The sequence below is a fragment of the Callorhinchus milii genome, unplaced genomic scaffold, assembly GCF_018977255.1.
Source record: "Callorhinchus milii isolate IMCB2004 unplaced genomic scaffold, IMCB_Cmil_1.0 Scaffold2, whole genome shotgun sequence".
NCBI classification, from domain to species: domain Eukaryota; kingdom Metazoa; phylum Chordata; class Chondrichthyes; order Chimaeriformes; family Callorhinchidae; genus Callorhinchus; species Callorhinchus milii.
The window spans coordinates 124,172,481-124,189,714 of NW_024704743.1; the positions used below are offsets into that span (position 1 = coordinate 124,172,481).

The 17,234-nt window shown below is 52.0% G+C and overlaps 1 protein-coding gene across 2 annotated transcripts; it reads right to left on the reverse strand.

Moving 5' to 3' along the window:
- Positions 1 to 977: 977 nt before the first annotated feature.
- ubtfl (upstream binding transcription factor, like) lies at positions 978 to 16,464 on the reverse strand (the record flags this gene model as incomplete). Of its 2 annotated transcripts, none has more annotated exon segments than XM_042346916.1 (18): positions 978 to 1,368; positions 2,650 to 2,763; positions 3,889 to 3,960; positions 4,515 to 4,562; positions 4,785 to 4,974; positions 6,227 to 6,312; positions 7,235 to 7,345; positions 7,722 to 7,901; positions 8,584 to 8,727; positions 9,523 to 9,669; positions 10,950 to 10,991; positions 11,512 to 11,653; positions 12,159 to 12,286; positions 12,641 to 12,751; positions 13,544 to 13,664; positions 14,338 to 14,402; positions 15,594 to 15,749; positions 16,381 to 16,464. In XM_042346916.1, coding segments are annotated over 18 exon segments (2,049 nt in total), but the record flags the coding sequence as incomplete, so codon positions are not given.
- Positions 16,465 to 17,234: the final 770 nt, after the last annotated feature.

Here is a 17,234-nt window from a genome sequence, read left to right on the forward strand (position 1 = left end):
ACAGCCAAAGCCACGGCAGCAATAAGGGAGTTGGTTACAGCTACAAGTAAACCATAGTCTCGAAATTCCTTCAAGTCTCAGCCTTCAAGTCTTTCTGAAGTTCAGACAGAACAGCACTGCATTCATTGTGCGAGACTTAAATGGCGGAGACTTTGCCGTTGAGGGCAAAATGGCAGCGTCAGAGACTGGATAAGCCCAGAACAGCCCGGCCTAACCCAGCTGGTTCCTCGTTGTTGAAACTCAGGCTACGATCACTGATAACAAAATAACAGAAGTGGCTGGGAACACTCAAGAGGTCAGGCAGCATCTATGGAGAGGAAAGTGAGTTAACGCTTCAGGTCAATGATCAAAGTTCACTTGGAACAGTCAACAGGTCAGGCAGCATCTATGGAGAGAAGGGATTTGAAGGAAGGGTCCTTACATTCAAATCCCTTCTCTCCATAGATGCTGCCTGACCTGCTGACTGTTCCCAGCCATTTCGGTTTGAATTCAGATTTCCAGCATCTACAGTATTTTGCCTTTTTTTCCCCCCCTCTATGATCACAGTTGGGCAGAGAAAAGGGTAAAGAGCACAGGTGGGGGAGCGAGCCAGTCAGTTACTGAGGAGCGGGGGAGGGACAGGGATAAGGGGAGCCATGTCACCAGCGGGAGATCAGTCATCCTGTTGTTTATTTTATTTTTAATTTTATTAAAAAAAAGTAAAACTTAAAAAAAAAAAGCACTTTTCCTAAACCCCCTAAAATAAAAAACTATAAACCCTGTAACTTCACATCACATCACGTCAAACAACGGAAACACTTTATTTACAAACAATAGGGAACGGTGGGAGTTGGGAGAAGAGGGAGTGGGAGGGGGGAGGGAGCAGGGACGAGCGGGAGGGGAGAAGAGGGTGTGGGAGGGGGGAGGGAGCAGGGACGAGCGGGAGGGGAGAAGAGGGTGTGGGAGGGGGAGGGAGCAGGGACGAGCGGGAGGGGAGAAGAGGGTGTGGGAGGGGGGAAAAGGGCTGGGGTTTGGGTGGTGGGATAGGGTGATGGACGAGGCAGCCTTTGATGGAGAGGGCGATGGACTAGGAGAGGGGCTTTGCCAGGGGAGGGGGCAATGGGTGTGGGGTGGATGGGGGAGGGGGTTGAAGGGGTTCTCCTGTTAGAATGCTGGTGATAAACTCAGCTTGTGGGCGATATTTGCTCTGTGTGTCGTGTGCTATATGGCCTCGCCTCAGGGTTCCCCTGTTCTCTCCCTCCCTCCTGGTCGCAGTTAGGGTTAGTCCGACTCTGACCCCGATGAGCCCTCCGAGGACGAGCTGCTCCCATCGGACTGGTCCTCCTCATCTTCCTCTTCATCCTCCTCGGCATCTTCCTCATCCTCGTTCTGTTCACGCAACAAAAAAAATTGTAAGATAATAATCGTTGCATTTGATATAGCGCCTCATCACGTCTTCACAGAATATACTGTGACGTGGAGTGACTATTTTGTGGGTGAAACGTGGCAGTCAATTGTGTACAAACAGTCGTGAATTGAGTGACCAAATTATTTTTTTGAAGGGATTATTACCCCCAGAAAGCGTACGTCAATCGACTAACAACTGGGTTCCTACTCACTGGACTAAGGAAATCTGCCCAACGTTTTGCCCTACCCGGGAATCAAACCCAGGGCCTCTCGCTTGTGAGGCGAGGGCTCTAACCAGTGAGCTACACGCCTCCAACAACAACAACAACAACAACAAGATTCCATTTATAAAGCGCCTTTCACGTCAGGAGGACGTCCCAAGGCGCTGCACAGTTGGGTCATGACCCGAGCAGGGAGGAAATGGTCAGGGTGAGGGGAGGGAAGGGAGGGAGCGAGGAGGGGGGAAATGGTCAGGGTGAGGGGAGGGAAGGGAGGGAGCGAGGAGGGGGAAGAGAGTCGAGAGGGGAGCTGAAGGCACGGTCAAAGAGAAAGGTTTTGAGACCGGCCTTGAAGGAGGAAAGGGAGGAAGCGGCGAAGGCACTGGGGGATGGAGTTCCAGAGCCTCGGGGCTGAGAGGCTGAAGGCCCAACCACCGATGGTAGGGCGATTGGGGCGGGGGACGTGGAGCAGACCAGAGCCAGAGGAACGGAGGGTACGGGCAGGTAGGTAGTGGGATAGTAGGTCGGAGAGGTAGGAGGGAGCGAGGCCATGAATGGCCTTGTAGGTGAGGATGAGGATCTTGAAATCAATCCTCTGGGGGATGGGGAGCCAGTGGAGACGAGCGAGGGCGATGGTGAGGGCGAGGGTGAGAGCCAGGGCGAGGGTGAGGGTGAGGGTGGGAGTGATGTGGTCGCAGTGTCTGGTGCGGGACAGTACACGAGCTGCAGAGTTCTGAATGACCTGCAGTGTGGAGGGAGGTGGCGGGAAGGCCGACGAGGAGAGAGTTCCCATAGTCCAGCCTTGAGGTGACAAAGGCGTGAACCAGGGTTTCAGCAGCGTGAGGGGTGAGGTAGTGCCGTAGTCTGGCGATGTTCCGGAGGTGATGGAAGGCGGTGCCAGTTGTGGTGCGGATGTGAGGGAGAAAGGACAGCTCAGGGTCGAACAAATCGCCGAGGTTCCTGACTGGCTTTGAGAGGTGGAGAGTGCAGCCTTGGATGCTGATGGTGTCAGCGCCTGACACGCCTCCAAATGTAACACACTGACCTCTCCGTCCTCGTCAGTACCGCTCTCGGACGAGCCGGACGAATCCTCTTCCTCATCGTCGTTGGACTCAGACTCCGCGCTCTTCTCAGCTTCGTCTTCAGAGTCAGAGGAATCCTGTCACAGTGAAAAGCCATGTAAGACTGGCCGAGATCACGAGGGACACCTGCTCCGTAACCCACCGGCTCTGTCACTGTCAGTCCTGGTGTACACACCCCACACCACCATCTGCTTCTCTGTCTCTCTCTACCTCTCTAGTTGTCTCACTGTGTGTGTATGTGTGTGTGTGAGGGGCTTGGTTTCTCTCTCTGGTTCTATCGCTTTCTGTCCCTCTCTCTCCTCTCTGTAGCTCTTCCTGGTTCTCTCACTTTCTGTTTCTGTCTGTGTCTCTCGTCACTCTTTCTCTCTCTCTCTAGTTATCTTTCTCTCTCTGGTTAATTTTCTCATCCACTCTCTCTCTCCCTGCTTCCCTCCCTCCCTCTCTGGCTCGCTCTCACCAGTTGGTGCTGAACCACAGATAAACTGGCCAGTCACTTGCCTATGAACAGCCAGTCATTAGACGTGACAACAATTGCCTGTGAAGCACTCTGACACGTCTCAAAGTCAGAAACTCTGCATCAAATATTAATAATAATATTAATGTGTGTATTTGATACAGCGCCTTATCACGTCATTGATGTCTCAAAGTTGTTCACAGGATATATTGCAGAGCGTAGTGATTGTGTATTTTGTGGGTGAAACGCGGCAGGCAGATGCACACAGCAGCGTCCCACAAACAGCCATGGACCATTTTATTTTGGGGATTGTTGTCCAGGACACCGGGAGAGAGAGAGAGAGAAACTCCCTTCTCTTTTCCAATAGCCCCGCGGGATCTTTACCATCCACTGAACAGGCAGACGGGACCTCGGGTTAACGTCTCCTCCCGAGGAAGGCACCTCCCACAGTGCATCCCCCACCTCCCCCAGCGCTGTATTGGAGCATCAGCTTAGACTGTGTGATTCCAAGTCCTGACGTGGGGCTTGAACCCACAACCTCCTGACTGAGAGAGAGAGACAGAGAGGGAGAGGCAGAGGGAGAGAGTGCTACCACTGAGCCAGGCTAACAAGCAAACCATTGTGTCCATCCACAGATCAAATGCAATGATCATCAGCAGCAGCAGCCGCTGGCTGAACAAGAACAACTTGTATGTCTATAACAGCCCTCAGACAGGATAGCGTCCCAGAGCGTTTAAAGTGGACTCACCGACTCCTCCACCTGAGACAGCACATTAACCTTCGCTGGGGGTCCCAGGGCTTTGCCAGAACCTTTACGTTTCTGCAGAAATAATTAGAGCGACATTTACACCAGAACTGAGAATAGCACACCTCGAGCTGAACACGGAAACCTCAACAACAACTTGCACTTATATAGCGCCCTACATGCTGACTAGCCTCCCGGAGCGCTTGACAGTGGCGGTTTCTGAAAAAGAGCCAGGGGAGAGGGAGGGGGGCACAGAGTTTAGTGCGTGTAATAGGAACCCAGTGAAGCGCTGGTGTGATGGGTGGGTGTGTGGAAGCTATTCGGGTGAGGATGTGGAGGTTTGGATGAATTGAAGCTGATGGACGGTGGAGTGAGGGAGAGCAGCGAGGAGAGCGTTAGCCATCCAGACACGAGGTGATGGTGAGGGGGGGAGGGGGGGGGGATAAAGGTTTAGGTGGTGTTTAAGGTGAAGTCGAGGGATGTGGCGGAGGTGAAGGAAAGCAGAGACTGGGTGTGAGTGAGAGAGGAGGGCCGAGGATTTGAAACAGGTTATGCACTTGTTCAGTGAGTTTGAAAGAGAGAGACCAGGGAGGGTGAGGAACCTGTGTGTGTGTGTGGGTCTCACTCACCGCTGTTGTATATTCCTTGTATACTGCACGCTCTTGGGTTGAGAGGCTCTGCAATAAATAAGCAGCGGTGAGAGAATAGGACCAAACCAACTGGAACCTGCATCTGCAACCACAACCCTCCTCGCCCCTTTCCCCACGCAACCCGCCACCTCTCCCCCACACAACCCGCCCCCCCCCTCCTGGTGTGATGATGGTAATGTACAGTTATACTGGGGGCAGGCAGCATCGCTGGGGGCTGGACGAGCTGATCTACCTGTGAGAGAGTCTCACCTTGAGCCAGACCTCCAGGTCGGCCTTGTACTCCAGCTGCTGCTCCTCCACCAGCTTCTTGTAACCGTCCTTCTGTGCCTGGCTCTGCTTCTGCCATCGCCGGCCAATCTCCACCATCCGCTCCTTCAGCCCAAAGTGAGTCAGCTCCCCGTTTGTCAGCAGCTCCTGCGAGAACATCTGGTACCCGCTCCTTCAGGGGGTAAGAGAATCATAGAATATTACAGCACAGAAGGAGGCCATTTGGCCCATTGTGCCTGTGTCGGCTCTTTGGAAGAGCCACCAACCAATCCCTCTCTCCCAACCTTCAAAAGGGAGACCGGCACCGGCCAGGATCTGAGCTCAATAACCCGGGCAGAGGCATTGCCCAGCGCCGTACCAGGTAGTGAGGCTCAAACCCACGCTTGTTGGCTGTCGAACAATCAACTGGCGACTAACCTCCGTAGGGGGGAGGGGGCAAGTGGGGTTTCCTCGGGACTGAACTGGCCCCAGGGTGACCCGTTTGGCAACGGAATCACAGAATCGGGTCCCCCCTCTGTGCCGGTCTCTATAATAATAATAATAATCCTTGCATTTGATATAGCGCTTTTCACGTCGGGAGGACGTCCCAAAGCGCTTCACAGAACACACTGTAAAGTGAATTGACTGTATATTTGTGGGCGAACGCGGCAGCCAATTGCGCACAGCAATGTCCCACAAACAGTCGTAGATTGAAAATGACCAATTTATTATTGTTTTTGGTTTTGGAGGGATTATTATTAGGCTCTGTGTGGAGTAAGGAAACTTGCCCAAGGTTTCGCCCTCTGCCTGGAATTGAACTCAGGTCTCTCACTTGCAAAGCGAATGGTGTAACCACTGAGCTACAGGACTCCACAGGACTCTAGTCCGGTTCCTGAGCCAGGAGGGGCCGCAGTGTCCCAGGGCACTCACTGCTGATGACAGCACAGCCCGGCCCGGCTCATCTGTCTGCCTTGGGTGTGCCAGGGTGTCCTTTTCCTTTGGTTTTGGGGTGTCTTTAATGTGCATCTGAACAGACATATGAGCCTCCCCCAGCACTGTGCTCAAAACTGGAACTCGATCTCTCTGCCTTACCCACTCCTTCCACGTCTTTAGGTCACGCTAGAACATAAGAACTGGGCTAAGACTTCCTCTTCAACCGGGCCTTCAGTCACCCTCCTACCCTCACCCTTTCTGCCCTCCACTCTCCTGATCCCAAACCCCAGCTCAGGTCCAAATCCCTGACTGTTCAGCACCTTGGGACGTCCTCCCGACGTGAAAGGTGCTGTGTAAATTAGTGCAGTGACTGATTGGCCGTCTGTATGGAGTGAGCAATGAATGACGATGGAAATATGTGCAAAACCTTTTCAACAGGAGCAAGAGATTTGGAAAGCCGGAAAATCGGAGCCGGAGGAACCGTCACCGGGTGGGAAACCGGGAAAACTTACATTGGCGGCTTCTTCGGTTCCCCGTCGAATTTCATCTTCTTCTGCGATTGCGCTGTGACGGGCGACCGGATTTCCGTCAACTCTCTCTGTAACACATCGGAGACATTATATAATAATAACAATCCTTGCAATCGATACAGTGCTTTATCACGTCTTCGAGACGTCTCAAAGCACTTCACAGGATATACTGTAAAGTGTAGTGACTGTGTGTTTTGTGGGCGAAATGCAGCAGCCAGTTGCGCACAACGATGTCCCACAAACAGCTGTGGATTGAATGAACAAATCTGGGGAGGAATTATTACTCCAGGAAAGCAGTCCACCAATTGACTAACTACCGGGTTCCTACTTACTTGCCTGAGGTTTTGATACACCCAGGAATGTCCCAATGGACTCCACAACAATATTCCTACAACCTCCCCTCCCACCCCCACAAGAATTACTATAATAATAATCCTCGCATTTGACAGGGCACCTTTCAGGGTGGATGGATGTCTCAAAGCACTTCACAGGATTTACTGTAAAATGGGCTGAAAAGATTTGTTCATCCAGACCCTGTTGTGAAGAGACCAGGATTCAAAATCTTGTAGTTTAGGGGTTAGAGCACTCGCTCGTCAGCGAGAGGGCCCGGGGTGGATTCCCGGGCAGGGCAAAACGTTGCGTAAGTTTTCTTACTGCAAACGCCTCTGTTTTCCAGCAGTGAGTAGGAACCCGGCTGTTAGTCTATTGGCAGATCGCTTTTCCGTGGATAATAATTCCTTCAATAAAATAAAAATTATTTGGTCACTCAATCCACAGATGTTTATGGGACACTGTTGAACGTAATTGTCAGTCGCATTTCGCCAACAAAACACACAGTCACTACATTTTACATATATCCTGTGAAGCGCTTTGAGACATCTCGAAGCCGTGATGATGCGCTGTATCAAATGCAAGGATTATTCTACAATAAAGTGTTTTGGGTGGGGGGGGGTTTCGTGTTGGGGGCGAGGGGGTGTCAGCCGCTCACACCTCGTATCGCTTCTGGTCGTTTGCTGCTTTCTTTATCCAGGGAATCTTCTGTTTCTTATCCAGCGCTGACCAGGCCATTTCCATGGCTGCCTGTGCCTTCCTGCTGTCGTTCTGGGGTCAGACAGAGAGAGGCATCATCAGCAACAAAGCTACTCAGAGATTTAAAGGGTGGGGGCAGAGAAGCTGAAGGCCCCACAGACTGTCGATGGTGGTGTTGGCCGGGTGCAGGCCGGAGCCCGTTGAGCAGAGGGAGTGGAAACATTGGTGACGTTTTAATAGGTAACAGAGGTAGCGAGGAGCAAGGCCATGGAGGGCTTTAAAAGTGAGGACAAGGATCTTGAATTTGATCCTGTGGGAGATGAGAAACCAGTGTAGCAGGGCAGGGGGTGCTGGGCAGGGAGTACGGGGCGGGCAGGGCGGGGGGTCAGTGCCCACTGGGCGGGGGGAGTGGGCGGGAGGGTAAGGTGTTTTCAGGGCAGACACTCACCTTGCACCTCACCAGGTACTCGGACACGACACTGCGCTGCCACATCTCCTCGGCTGTCTTGGGTGTCTCCGGCAGCCGTGGCTTTTTCTTGCCCCCGACGTCCTTCTTCTCCTTCAGGAAACTCTGCATCTTCTGCTCGTGCTCTGCTTTCAGGGCTCGCTCCATCTTCTTGTACTTCTCCTGAACAACAACAACGACAACTGGCATTTATGGAGTCCGGTATTGTAGTGGTTAGCACACTCGCCTCGCAAGAGAGAGGACCCGGGTTTGATTCCCGGTTGGGATGAAACCTTAGGCAAGTTTCTTTACTCCACACACACGCCTCTGGTTGCCTCGCAATACGTAGTATCTGCAACGATCTGATAGAATAGTGGAACAGGCTCGAGGGACCGAATGGCCTAATCCTGCTCCTCTGCTCAAGACAACAAATGACATTTACACAGCGCCTTTCACGTCGGGAGGACGTCCCAAATTGCTGGAGAGTCAGGGATTTGGACCTGAGCTGGGGCTGGTATCAGGAAGGGTGGAGGGTAGGGGTAGGAGGGTGACCGAAGGCGTGGTCAAAGAGGGTCTTGAGATGAGCTTTCAAGGAGGGACGGGAGGGAATGGGACTGTTCCAGAGAATGGGGTCAGACAGACTGAAGGCCCGACCGTTGATGGTGGGGCGGGAGCCTGTGGAGCTGGAGCCTGCTGAGCGGAATGTGTGTAAGCCGTTCTCCATTCGTAAAGGAAATGGTGATATAAATGTATATGATTTAAAAAGATATATTTCAGTTGTGCAAAAAAATTATAATAATTTGATCACTCATCCACGACTGTTTGTGGGACGCTCAAATGTAAGGATTATTATTATTATTCCTACCCTCTTCTTTTCTGACAAATCGTTCCACATCCTGGCCAGCTGTCGTGTCAGCTCGCTCTCCGACAACTCGGGATTATCCTTCCGCTTTTCTTGGAAAAATAGGAACATGGCGGAGATAGGTTGCTTGGGGCGTTCGGGAGCCCTCTGTGAGGGAGACAGTAAACATCACGTTACCCTGTGTCACACTGAATCCAACATAGATTTGGTTCATAAAGGATAAGGAGTCCTGTAGCTCAGTGGTTAGAGCGCTCGGCTCGCAAGTGAGAGGACCAGAGTTTGATTCCTGGGCAGGTAAAAACCATAGGCAAGTTCCTCTCCTCCACACACCTCTGTTCACATAGCAGTAAGTAGGAACTCAGTTGTTAAATCGATTGGTGGAACACTTTCTGGGGATAATAATTCCTCCCAAAAAATTTGGTCACTCAATCCACGACTATTCGTGAGACACTGCTATGCGCAATTGGCTGTTATGTTTCGCCCACAAAACACGCAGTCACTATACTTCACAGTATATCCTATGAAGCGCTTTGAGATGTCTCAACGACGTGATAAGGCGCGATGTCAAACTCGAGGATTATTATAGTTAGAAGTGTGCGTGTAAATGTGTGTGCGCACTTCAGAGCAGGTGGGGAATCAGTTATAATATAATAATCCTTGAATTTGATATAGTGCCTTATCACATCGTTGGCACGTCTCAAAGGGCTTCCCAGGATATACTGTAAAGTGACTTGACTGTATATTTTTTGGGTGACTAACCGTCGTCTACTGCAAGGTAAACAGAAGTGTGTGGAGTAAGGAAACTTGTTTAAGGTTTCGCCCGGCCCGGGAATCGAGCCCAGGTCCTCTCCTTGCTCTAACCCTAAGCTATAGGACTCCACTCTATGTAAACAAACTTTACATATACCACGATATGTCTGGGATCGTGTGGGAAGCCCTGACCTTGGAGGTTGGCGATTCAGGTAAGGTGGGGCTGATTTTAGCCCTCAGGGGGCTGCTGGTCTGAGCGCCCGCTATGGTGCTATTACTGAGTCGGCCACCCAGCTTCTCCTCCAGGAGCACTCGCTCTCGCTCTTCATCTGGGAGACTCTAAGAGACAGATAGCATTAGACAACAAACCAACACCGTCAACAGTTCACTGGTTAGAGATACAGTAAATCTGCCTCCACACTGTCCAGGTCAGGGTTAGAGACACAGTAAAGCTCCTCTACACTGTGTGTCCACACTCCCAGGTCAGGGTTAGAGACACAGTAACGCTCCTCTACACTGTGCGTCCACACTCCCAGGTCAGGGTTAGAGAACAGTAAAGCTCCCTCTACACTGTGCGTCCGTCCACACTCCCAGATCACGGTTACAGACACGTTCCTGCGATGCAACGATCGATCGATGTAACGAGAGGTTTATTTAATAACAGAAGCAGGAGGAGGCCATTCACCCAGTTTACCAGAGATTGTGGTAAGTCTTTTGACACTAGTTCCTTCCCTTTTACCATATCCTTCACCTCCTTTATTTCCCCAAGTGGCTATTATTATTATTATTATCCATCTCCCTTTTAAACATATCGATCAATTCTGTCTCTATAGCTATCTGTGCATTCGAACTTTTCATAATCTCCTCTTTGAAAGGGAAATGGATAGAGACTCGAGGTGTAAGTGTATTTACGGGGGGGGGGGGAGAAGAGAAGGTATTAAGACATCAGCCATGATCGAAAAAACTGACAGAATAGGCTTGACAGGTTGAGCAGCCTCCTCCTGCTCCTGTGTGAATCTTAAGTTTAAACAAGGTGAACATCCAACTAGTGACTATCCTCCTTGGGTCTCCTCGGAGCCGAACTGGCCCCAAGGTGATATGTTTGGCAACAGAATGTCGGAATCCAGTCCCCTCTCTGTGCCGGTCTCCAGTCCGGGTCCTGACCAGGAGGGGCCGCAGTGTCCCGGGGCACTCACTGCTGATGGCAGCACAGCCCGGCCCGGCTCATCAGCAGGACCTGGAAGGGCCGACCAGTCACTGGGGGCCGGGAATCCTCCCCCTCAGCTCCTGGTAACCCCACAGCCAAAGCCCTAACTAACGGGGAGGGGGGTCCTCGTTGGACAAGCAGCGGGAAAGCTGCCGGACAGTGATATCAATGGCCGAGCGGTGTGGGTTTAGCGGGTTACACTCCAGCAGTTACCCCAACACACACTCTGGGCCCCCAAGCCTTGGCTTTTACCAATTTGCGTCTAATACTCTTTGGAATTAGGTAAACAGGATGTATCCCTCCAGGGAGAGAGCAGGGAGCGAGTGAGAGATGAGGGGGGAGAGAAGGGGGAAGGGGGAGCAGTAGATCCTGAGCTGGGGGTTGGGGGGAAATGATTGAGGTATACACTCACCTCCAGGAATCTCTGTATTTCAGACTCGTACAGCTTCTTCCTCTGTGAGAAGGGAAAAGTAAACATCACAGTTATTGTCCTGTGGGTGAGATATTAAACTGAGTTCCTCTAGCAGAACAATAATAATAATAATCCATGCATTTGATACAGACCTTATCGCATCGTTAAGATGTCTCAAAGCACTTCACAGAATATACTGTAAAGTGAACTGACTGTATATTTTGTGGGTGAAGCGCGGCAGCCAATTGCGCACAGCAGCGTCCCCCACAGTCGTGGATTGAGTGACCACATTATTTTGCAGGATTATTATCCCCAGAAAATGATCCACCAATTGACTAACAATCGAGTGCTACTCACTGCTGGTAAACAGATATGTGTGGAGTAAGGAAACTTGTCTAAGGTTTCGCCCCGGCTAGGAATCGAACCCGGGTCTCTCGCTTGTGAGGCAAGCGCTCTAACCACTGAGCTACAGGACTACAATAATGATAAATACAAGATTTATCATTATTATTGTAATATACTCGACTGGAAGTGGCTGTGGCGTGGTGTTGTCGCTGCTCACCTGCTCACATCGCTTCTGATACATGTCCTTCTCCTTCTGCGACATCACCTTCCACTGTTTGCTGCACAGCACCATGCGCTCAGTGCTGGGCACGTCCTTCATGTTCACCATCAGCTCCGCACAGTACAGCGAGTACCCATTCCTGCCGCGTACAACAACAACTTGTACAGCGCCCCTCACACGGGGAGCATCCCAGAAGAACTTGACAGTGGCGGACACACATGACACCCCCCCCCCCACACCCCGCACACACCGCCCCCCCCCACCACGCACCCCCCCCCCCACCACGCACCCCACCCACCACCACGCACAACAACTTGTATATATATATATACACCGCCCTCCATGCCGGAGGCGTCTTAGAGCTTCACAGTAACGGATCCCGGGGCCAAGCCAGGGGAGGGGGAGGAGCCAGTGGAAGGGGGAGGGGCCAGTGGGAGGGGGAGGAGCCAGTGGGAGGGGAGGGGCCAGTGGGAGGGGAGGGGCCAGGGGGAGGGGGAGGAAGGTGACCAAAGGTGCAGTCGAACAGCACCGCACCCCATCCTCCCCCGGGCCGTACTGTATATCGGAAGACACCAGAGAGGAGGTTCTCTGTGGCCTCTCACTCGGGATTGAGGGCCTGAGGGACAGGTCAAACACAGACTTACGGAGGTGGTTTGGTCGGTCGGCCGTCAAATTTATCTTTCAGCTGACGCTCGGCTTTGGTGAGGACGGACTTGACCGGCTCGTCCAGGGTCGAGTCGGGATGAGCTTCAATATAAACCTTCAGTGTGGCCTGGAGAAACAGAACTCAGTTAGTCACACACCGCAACATTCCCCCCCACCCCACCCCGTCCACATTGGTGCTTAGTGACAGTACAGGTTAGAGACATAGCAAAGCTCCTCTGTGCGTCCACACTCCCAGGTCGCCGCAGGATCTTTAACATCCACCTGAACAGGCAGACGGGACTTCGGTTTAACGTCTCACCCCAAGGACAGCATCTCACACAGTGCAACCCCCCCCACCCCCCAAGCGCTGCAACCTCCAGACTCGGAGGCGAGAGCGATACCGCTGGGCCAGGCTCATGTAGCCTCCTCCCCACTGCCCGCCGGTCCGGCCACACACCCGTGCTGCCCCCCAACCCATTACCTCGTAATCTTTCTGCAGCTCGAGAGCTTTGCTGATCCACTTGAGGCGTTTCTTGTCAGACAGCTGTGACCACTGTTTGCGGAGAGCATCCTTCAGCTCCTTCAGGCTGACCTGCTGGTAGACAAATCCCCAGTCATTAATATCAATAATAACATTACGCTAACATTTGATACAGCGCCTTATCATGTCGTTGAAATGTCTCAAAGCACTTCGTAGAGAATGCAGTAAAGTGAATTGACTGTATATTTTGAGGGTGAGACACGGCAGCCAATTGCGCACAGCAGCGTCCCACAAACAGTCGTGGATTGAAAAGACCAAATAAAAAAATATATATATACACATATAAATTGAAGGGATTATTACCCCAGAAAGCAATTTGAGAGACGGTACCCCCAAAACTGCACTGTAACGTCAGCTTAGACTATAATATTCTAATCCCCAATGTGGAGCTTGAACCCACAACCTTCTGACTCAGAGACGAGAGCACAGGCACGCTAACCACTACACTACAGGACTCCAGGTCATCCTCTCCACTCCCCGTTCACCACATGTGGAGTCAGGGAGACCTCGCTGGGACCTGAACGTAGCCTGAATCTACCCACATGGTGGCTGTACAGTGTGAGATGCTCCTGTGGCTCTAGCGCTGCCTCATGGGAGGAGGGTTCTGGTTTGGGGCTACAACAACAACTTGCATTTATACAGCGCCTCTCACACATGACAGTGGCGAAGCACGATGCCGAGCCAGGGAGAGGGGGGAGGTGACCGTAGCCACGGTCGAACAGGAAAGTTCTCAGGCGCGACCCGAAGATGGGGAAGGAATACGCAAGGCGGAGGGAATAAGTAAAGGAGAGTGTTCCAGAGTTTACAGGTGTAGTGACTGAAAACGCAGCATCCGATGGTTACCTCTGGGTGCAGTTTGAGGAAAGCTTTCTTCTCGTGGTTGTACCACAGTTGTTGGGGTGTTTTGGGTTTCTCTGGAATATCTGACTTTTTCTGCACCTCCAGGAGCTCTGGGTGCTTGATCCTGGGGGAAGAACAGCAACACGACTTCCGGCAAACATCAAACCCAGTTACGCCAGCCTAACCCTAACCCGAGTAGGTAACCCTGTCTGATATTTGCCCGTCTCTAAACCCCAGGGGAGCTCATAACCATATAATAATCCTTACATTTGAATATAGCGCCTCGTCGCATCGTTAAGACGCCTCAAAGCGCTTCAAAGAATATACTGTAAAGTGTAGTAACTGTTCATTTTGTGGACGAAACATGGCAGCCAATTGCGCACAGCAGTGTCCCACAAACAGCTGTGAAGTGAGTGGCCAAATTTTTTTAATTTTTTTTGGAGTGATTATTATTCCCGAAAAAGCAATCCGCCAATCGACTAACAACCGTGTTCCTACTTTCTGCCAGGTAAACAGAGGCGTGTGGAGTAAGGAAACTTGGCTAAGGTTTCACCCTGCGCAGGAATCAAAGCCAGGACCTCTCGCTTAGGAGGCGAGCGCTCTAACCACTGAGCTACAGGACTCCAACGTTGCCTTGACTACTGCCCCAGGCGAGAGCAGTAACTCAGCACAGAGCAGGGATCCAACTCAGCCAATTATTCCACAGATCCCATGTGTGTGGAGGTGTCCTGAGGCTCTTGTGACTGGTCTACACACAGCGGGTGGCAGATTCCAACAAATTGCCACAAACCACATACCTGAATTTCGCCATGGCGTGTTCAAACTGCTCCTTCTCCTGCTTGAAATCCTCAACATATTTGAGCTGTGGGAACAAAAACTCCATTACAGCCAGAAACGGAGATCATTCACCTCCTGCAATATTAATCAATGCAGCTCTCTACTCTAACCCCATTTCCTGCTCTCTCTCCCCCCATCGTGTCTGTGCTGGGGGTCGCTCCTCCACTGGAGCTCTCCCTCTCTCTCTCCCCATCGTGTCTGTGCTGGGGGTCGCTCCTCCACTGGAGCTCTCCCTCTCTCTCTCCCCATCGTGTCTGTGCTGGGGTTCGCTCCCCCACTGGAGTTCTCTACTCTAATCTGATCCGAGCTAGCACAAGCAGCAGGAAAGCTTGCCAGTGCTCGCAAGGGTAACCCCAACACACACACTGTGGTCCACAAGCTTTGGCTCTCACCAACCTGTGCCTAATACTCTCCTAGTTCAGGAGGGTAAGGTACGTATAGTTGTGGTATAACCATGACATTTGTGTGTGTACTTGTGCGTGTTTGTGTGTATACATATTCATGCGTAAGGGATCTGAGACGCTGCCCCGTGTGTATTATAATGGCGCTACATAAATGCAAGGTGTTTGTGTGTGTGTGTACTCATATGTGTGTGAGTGAACGTGTGTGTATACATGTATATGAATGCAAACGTGTGTATAAATTCAAGTGCATGTGTGTGTGTCTGTAAGCCGTACATATTCCGTATGGAAGTGTCATTTGACCTTGTCACAAATAATAATAATCATCCTTGCATTTGATACAGTGCCTTATCACATCTTTGAGACGTCTCAAAGCGCTTCACAGGGTACACTGTAAAGTGAATTGACTATTTTGTTGGCGAAACGCAGCAGCCAATTACGCACAGCAGCGTCCCACAAACAGTCGTGGCTTAAGTGACCAAATTTTTAAGAAAAAATGATTTTGAAGGGATTATTACCCCTGAAAAAGCGATCCACCAATCGACTAACAACCGGATTCCTATTTACTGTTGGTAGACAGAGGCGAGTGGAGTAAGGAAACTTGCCCAGTGTTTCGCTCTGCCAGGAATTGAACCCAGGTTCTCTCGCTTGCGAGGCGAATGCTCTAACCACTGAGCTACAGGACATGGTGGGAAACGGTTGGATCAAAGAGGAGGTAAAATGGCCCCTGTGGGTGTTTGGCAAGCCGGCCGGCCAGGCATGAGCGACTGTCCCCGTCCGAACAACGCTGTGAGAGGAGCTGCTGTGACCCACACCTTTTTCTTCTCGGGCAGTTCCCTGTATTTCTTGGAGAGGATCTTGGTCAGGTCCAGGTTACTCATTTCCGGATGGATCTTGGCGTACTTGGCTCGCTTCTCCATAAAGAACCGGAAGTAGGGAGTCAGCGCTTTCTTCGGGAAGTCGGGATGAGTCTGCGGGGGGACAGAGGAAATATTTTAGTAAATATTCCAACAAATTCAGCTATTTTACACAACTACAACTGACATTTACACCTTGCCTTTCACGCGGGAGGACGTCCTAAGGTGCTGGACAGTCATGGATTTTGGATCCGACCTGGGGGGTTGGGATCAGGAGGGATGGAGGGCAGGGAAGGTGGGTGACCGGTGGCATGGTCGAAGAGGTGGGTCTTGAGACGTGCTTTGAAGGAGACAAGGGAGGGAGCAAAGTGAAGGGGCTCCGGGATGCAGTTCCAAAGGGCGGGGGCAGAGAGGCTGAAGGCCAGGCCGCCGATGGTGGGGCGAGCCGGACGGGGGACATAGAGCAAGATTGCCTGTGTATTTTGTGGGTGAAACAGCCCAGACAATTGCACACAGCAGAGTCCCACAAACAGTTGTGGATTGAGTGACCCAAATTATTTTTTTTTAATTTAATTTTTTTTTTAAATGGATTATTATTCGCACAAAATGATCTGCCAGTCGACTAACAATCGGGTTCCTACTACTGCTAGGTGAACAGAGATGACTGGAGTAAGGAAATTTGCCTAAGGTTTCATCGCACCCAGGAATTGAACTCAGGTCCCAGGACTTTTTCCCCATCGCTTACCTTCAGTTTTTTCCCCTTGTAGGGGTTTTTCACATACTCCATTGCATCTGTGATCAGCTCTGTCAGAGTGCGGTATTTCCTGATCTAAAGACAGCAGAAATGTAATGTTAAATAATAATAATCCTTACATTTTGACAGTGTCTTTCACATCAGGAGAAACGTCTCAAAAACACTTCACAGAATACACTGTAAAGTGTAGTAACTGTATTTTGTAGGTGAACCCGGGACTTTGTGCAAAGCAATGTCCTCCTCCTCCCCACACCCCACCGGGCCTCTCCCCCCCACACCCCCACACCCCGGGCCTCTCTCCCCCCACACCCCACACCCCGGGCCTCTCTCCCCCACACACCCCACACCCCGGGCCTCTCTCCCCCCCACACCCCACACCCCGGGCCTCTCTCTCCCCCACACCCCCACACCCCGGGCCTCTCCCCCACACCCCCACACCCCCACCCCGGGCCTCTCCCCCACACCCCGGGCCTCTCCCCGGGCACACCCGGGCTCTCTCCCCCCACACCCCCACACCCCGGGCCTCTCTCTCCCCCCCACCCCCCTCCACCCCGGGCCTCTCCCCCACACCCCACACCCCCACACCCCGGGCCTCTCCCCCCACACCCGGGCCTCTCCCCCACACCCCACACCCCGGGCCTCCCCTCACGCTGATCCTCGGTCTCTCCTCTCTTGTGCTGCGGTACCTGGTGATCGCGGCTCTCGGGCCGCGCGGTCTCTGCAGCCGCCGCTCAGCCTCGCTCCGCCCCGCGCCCACCAGCCCCACTAACCCACTAACCAGGGCATCACCAGCCCCACTAACCCACTAACCAGGGCATCACCAGCCCCACTAACCCACTAACCAG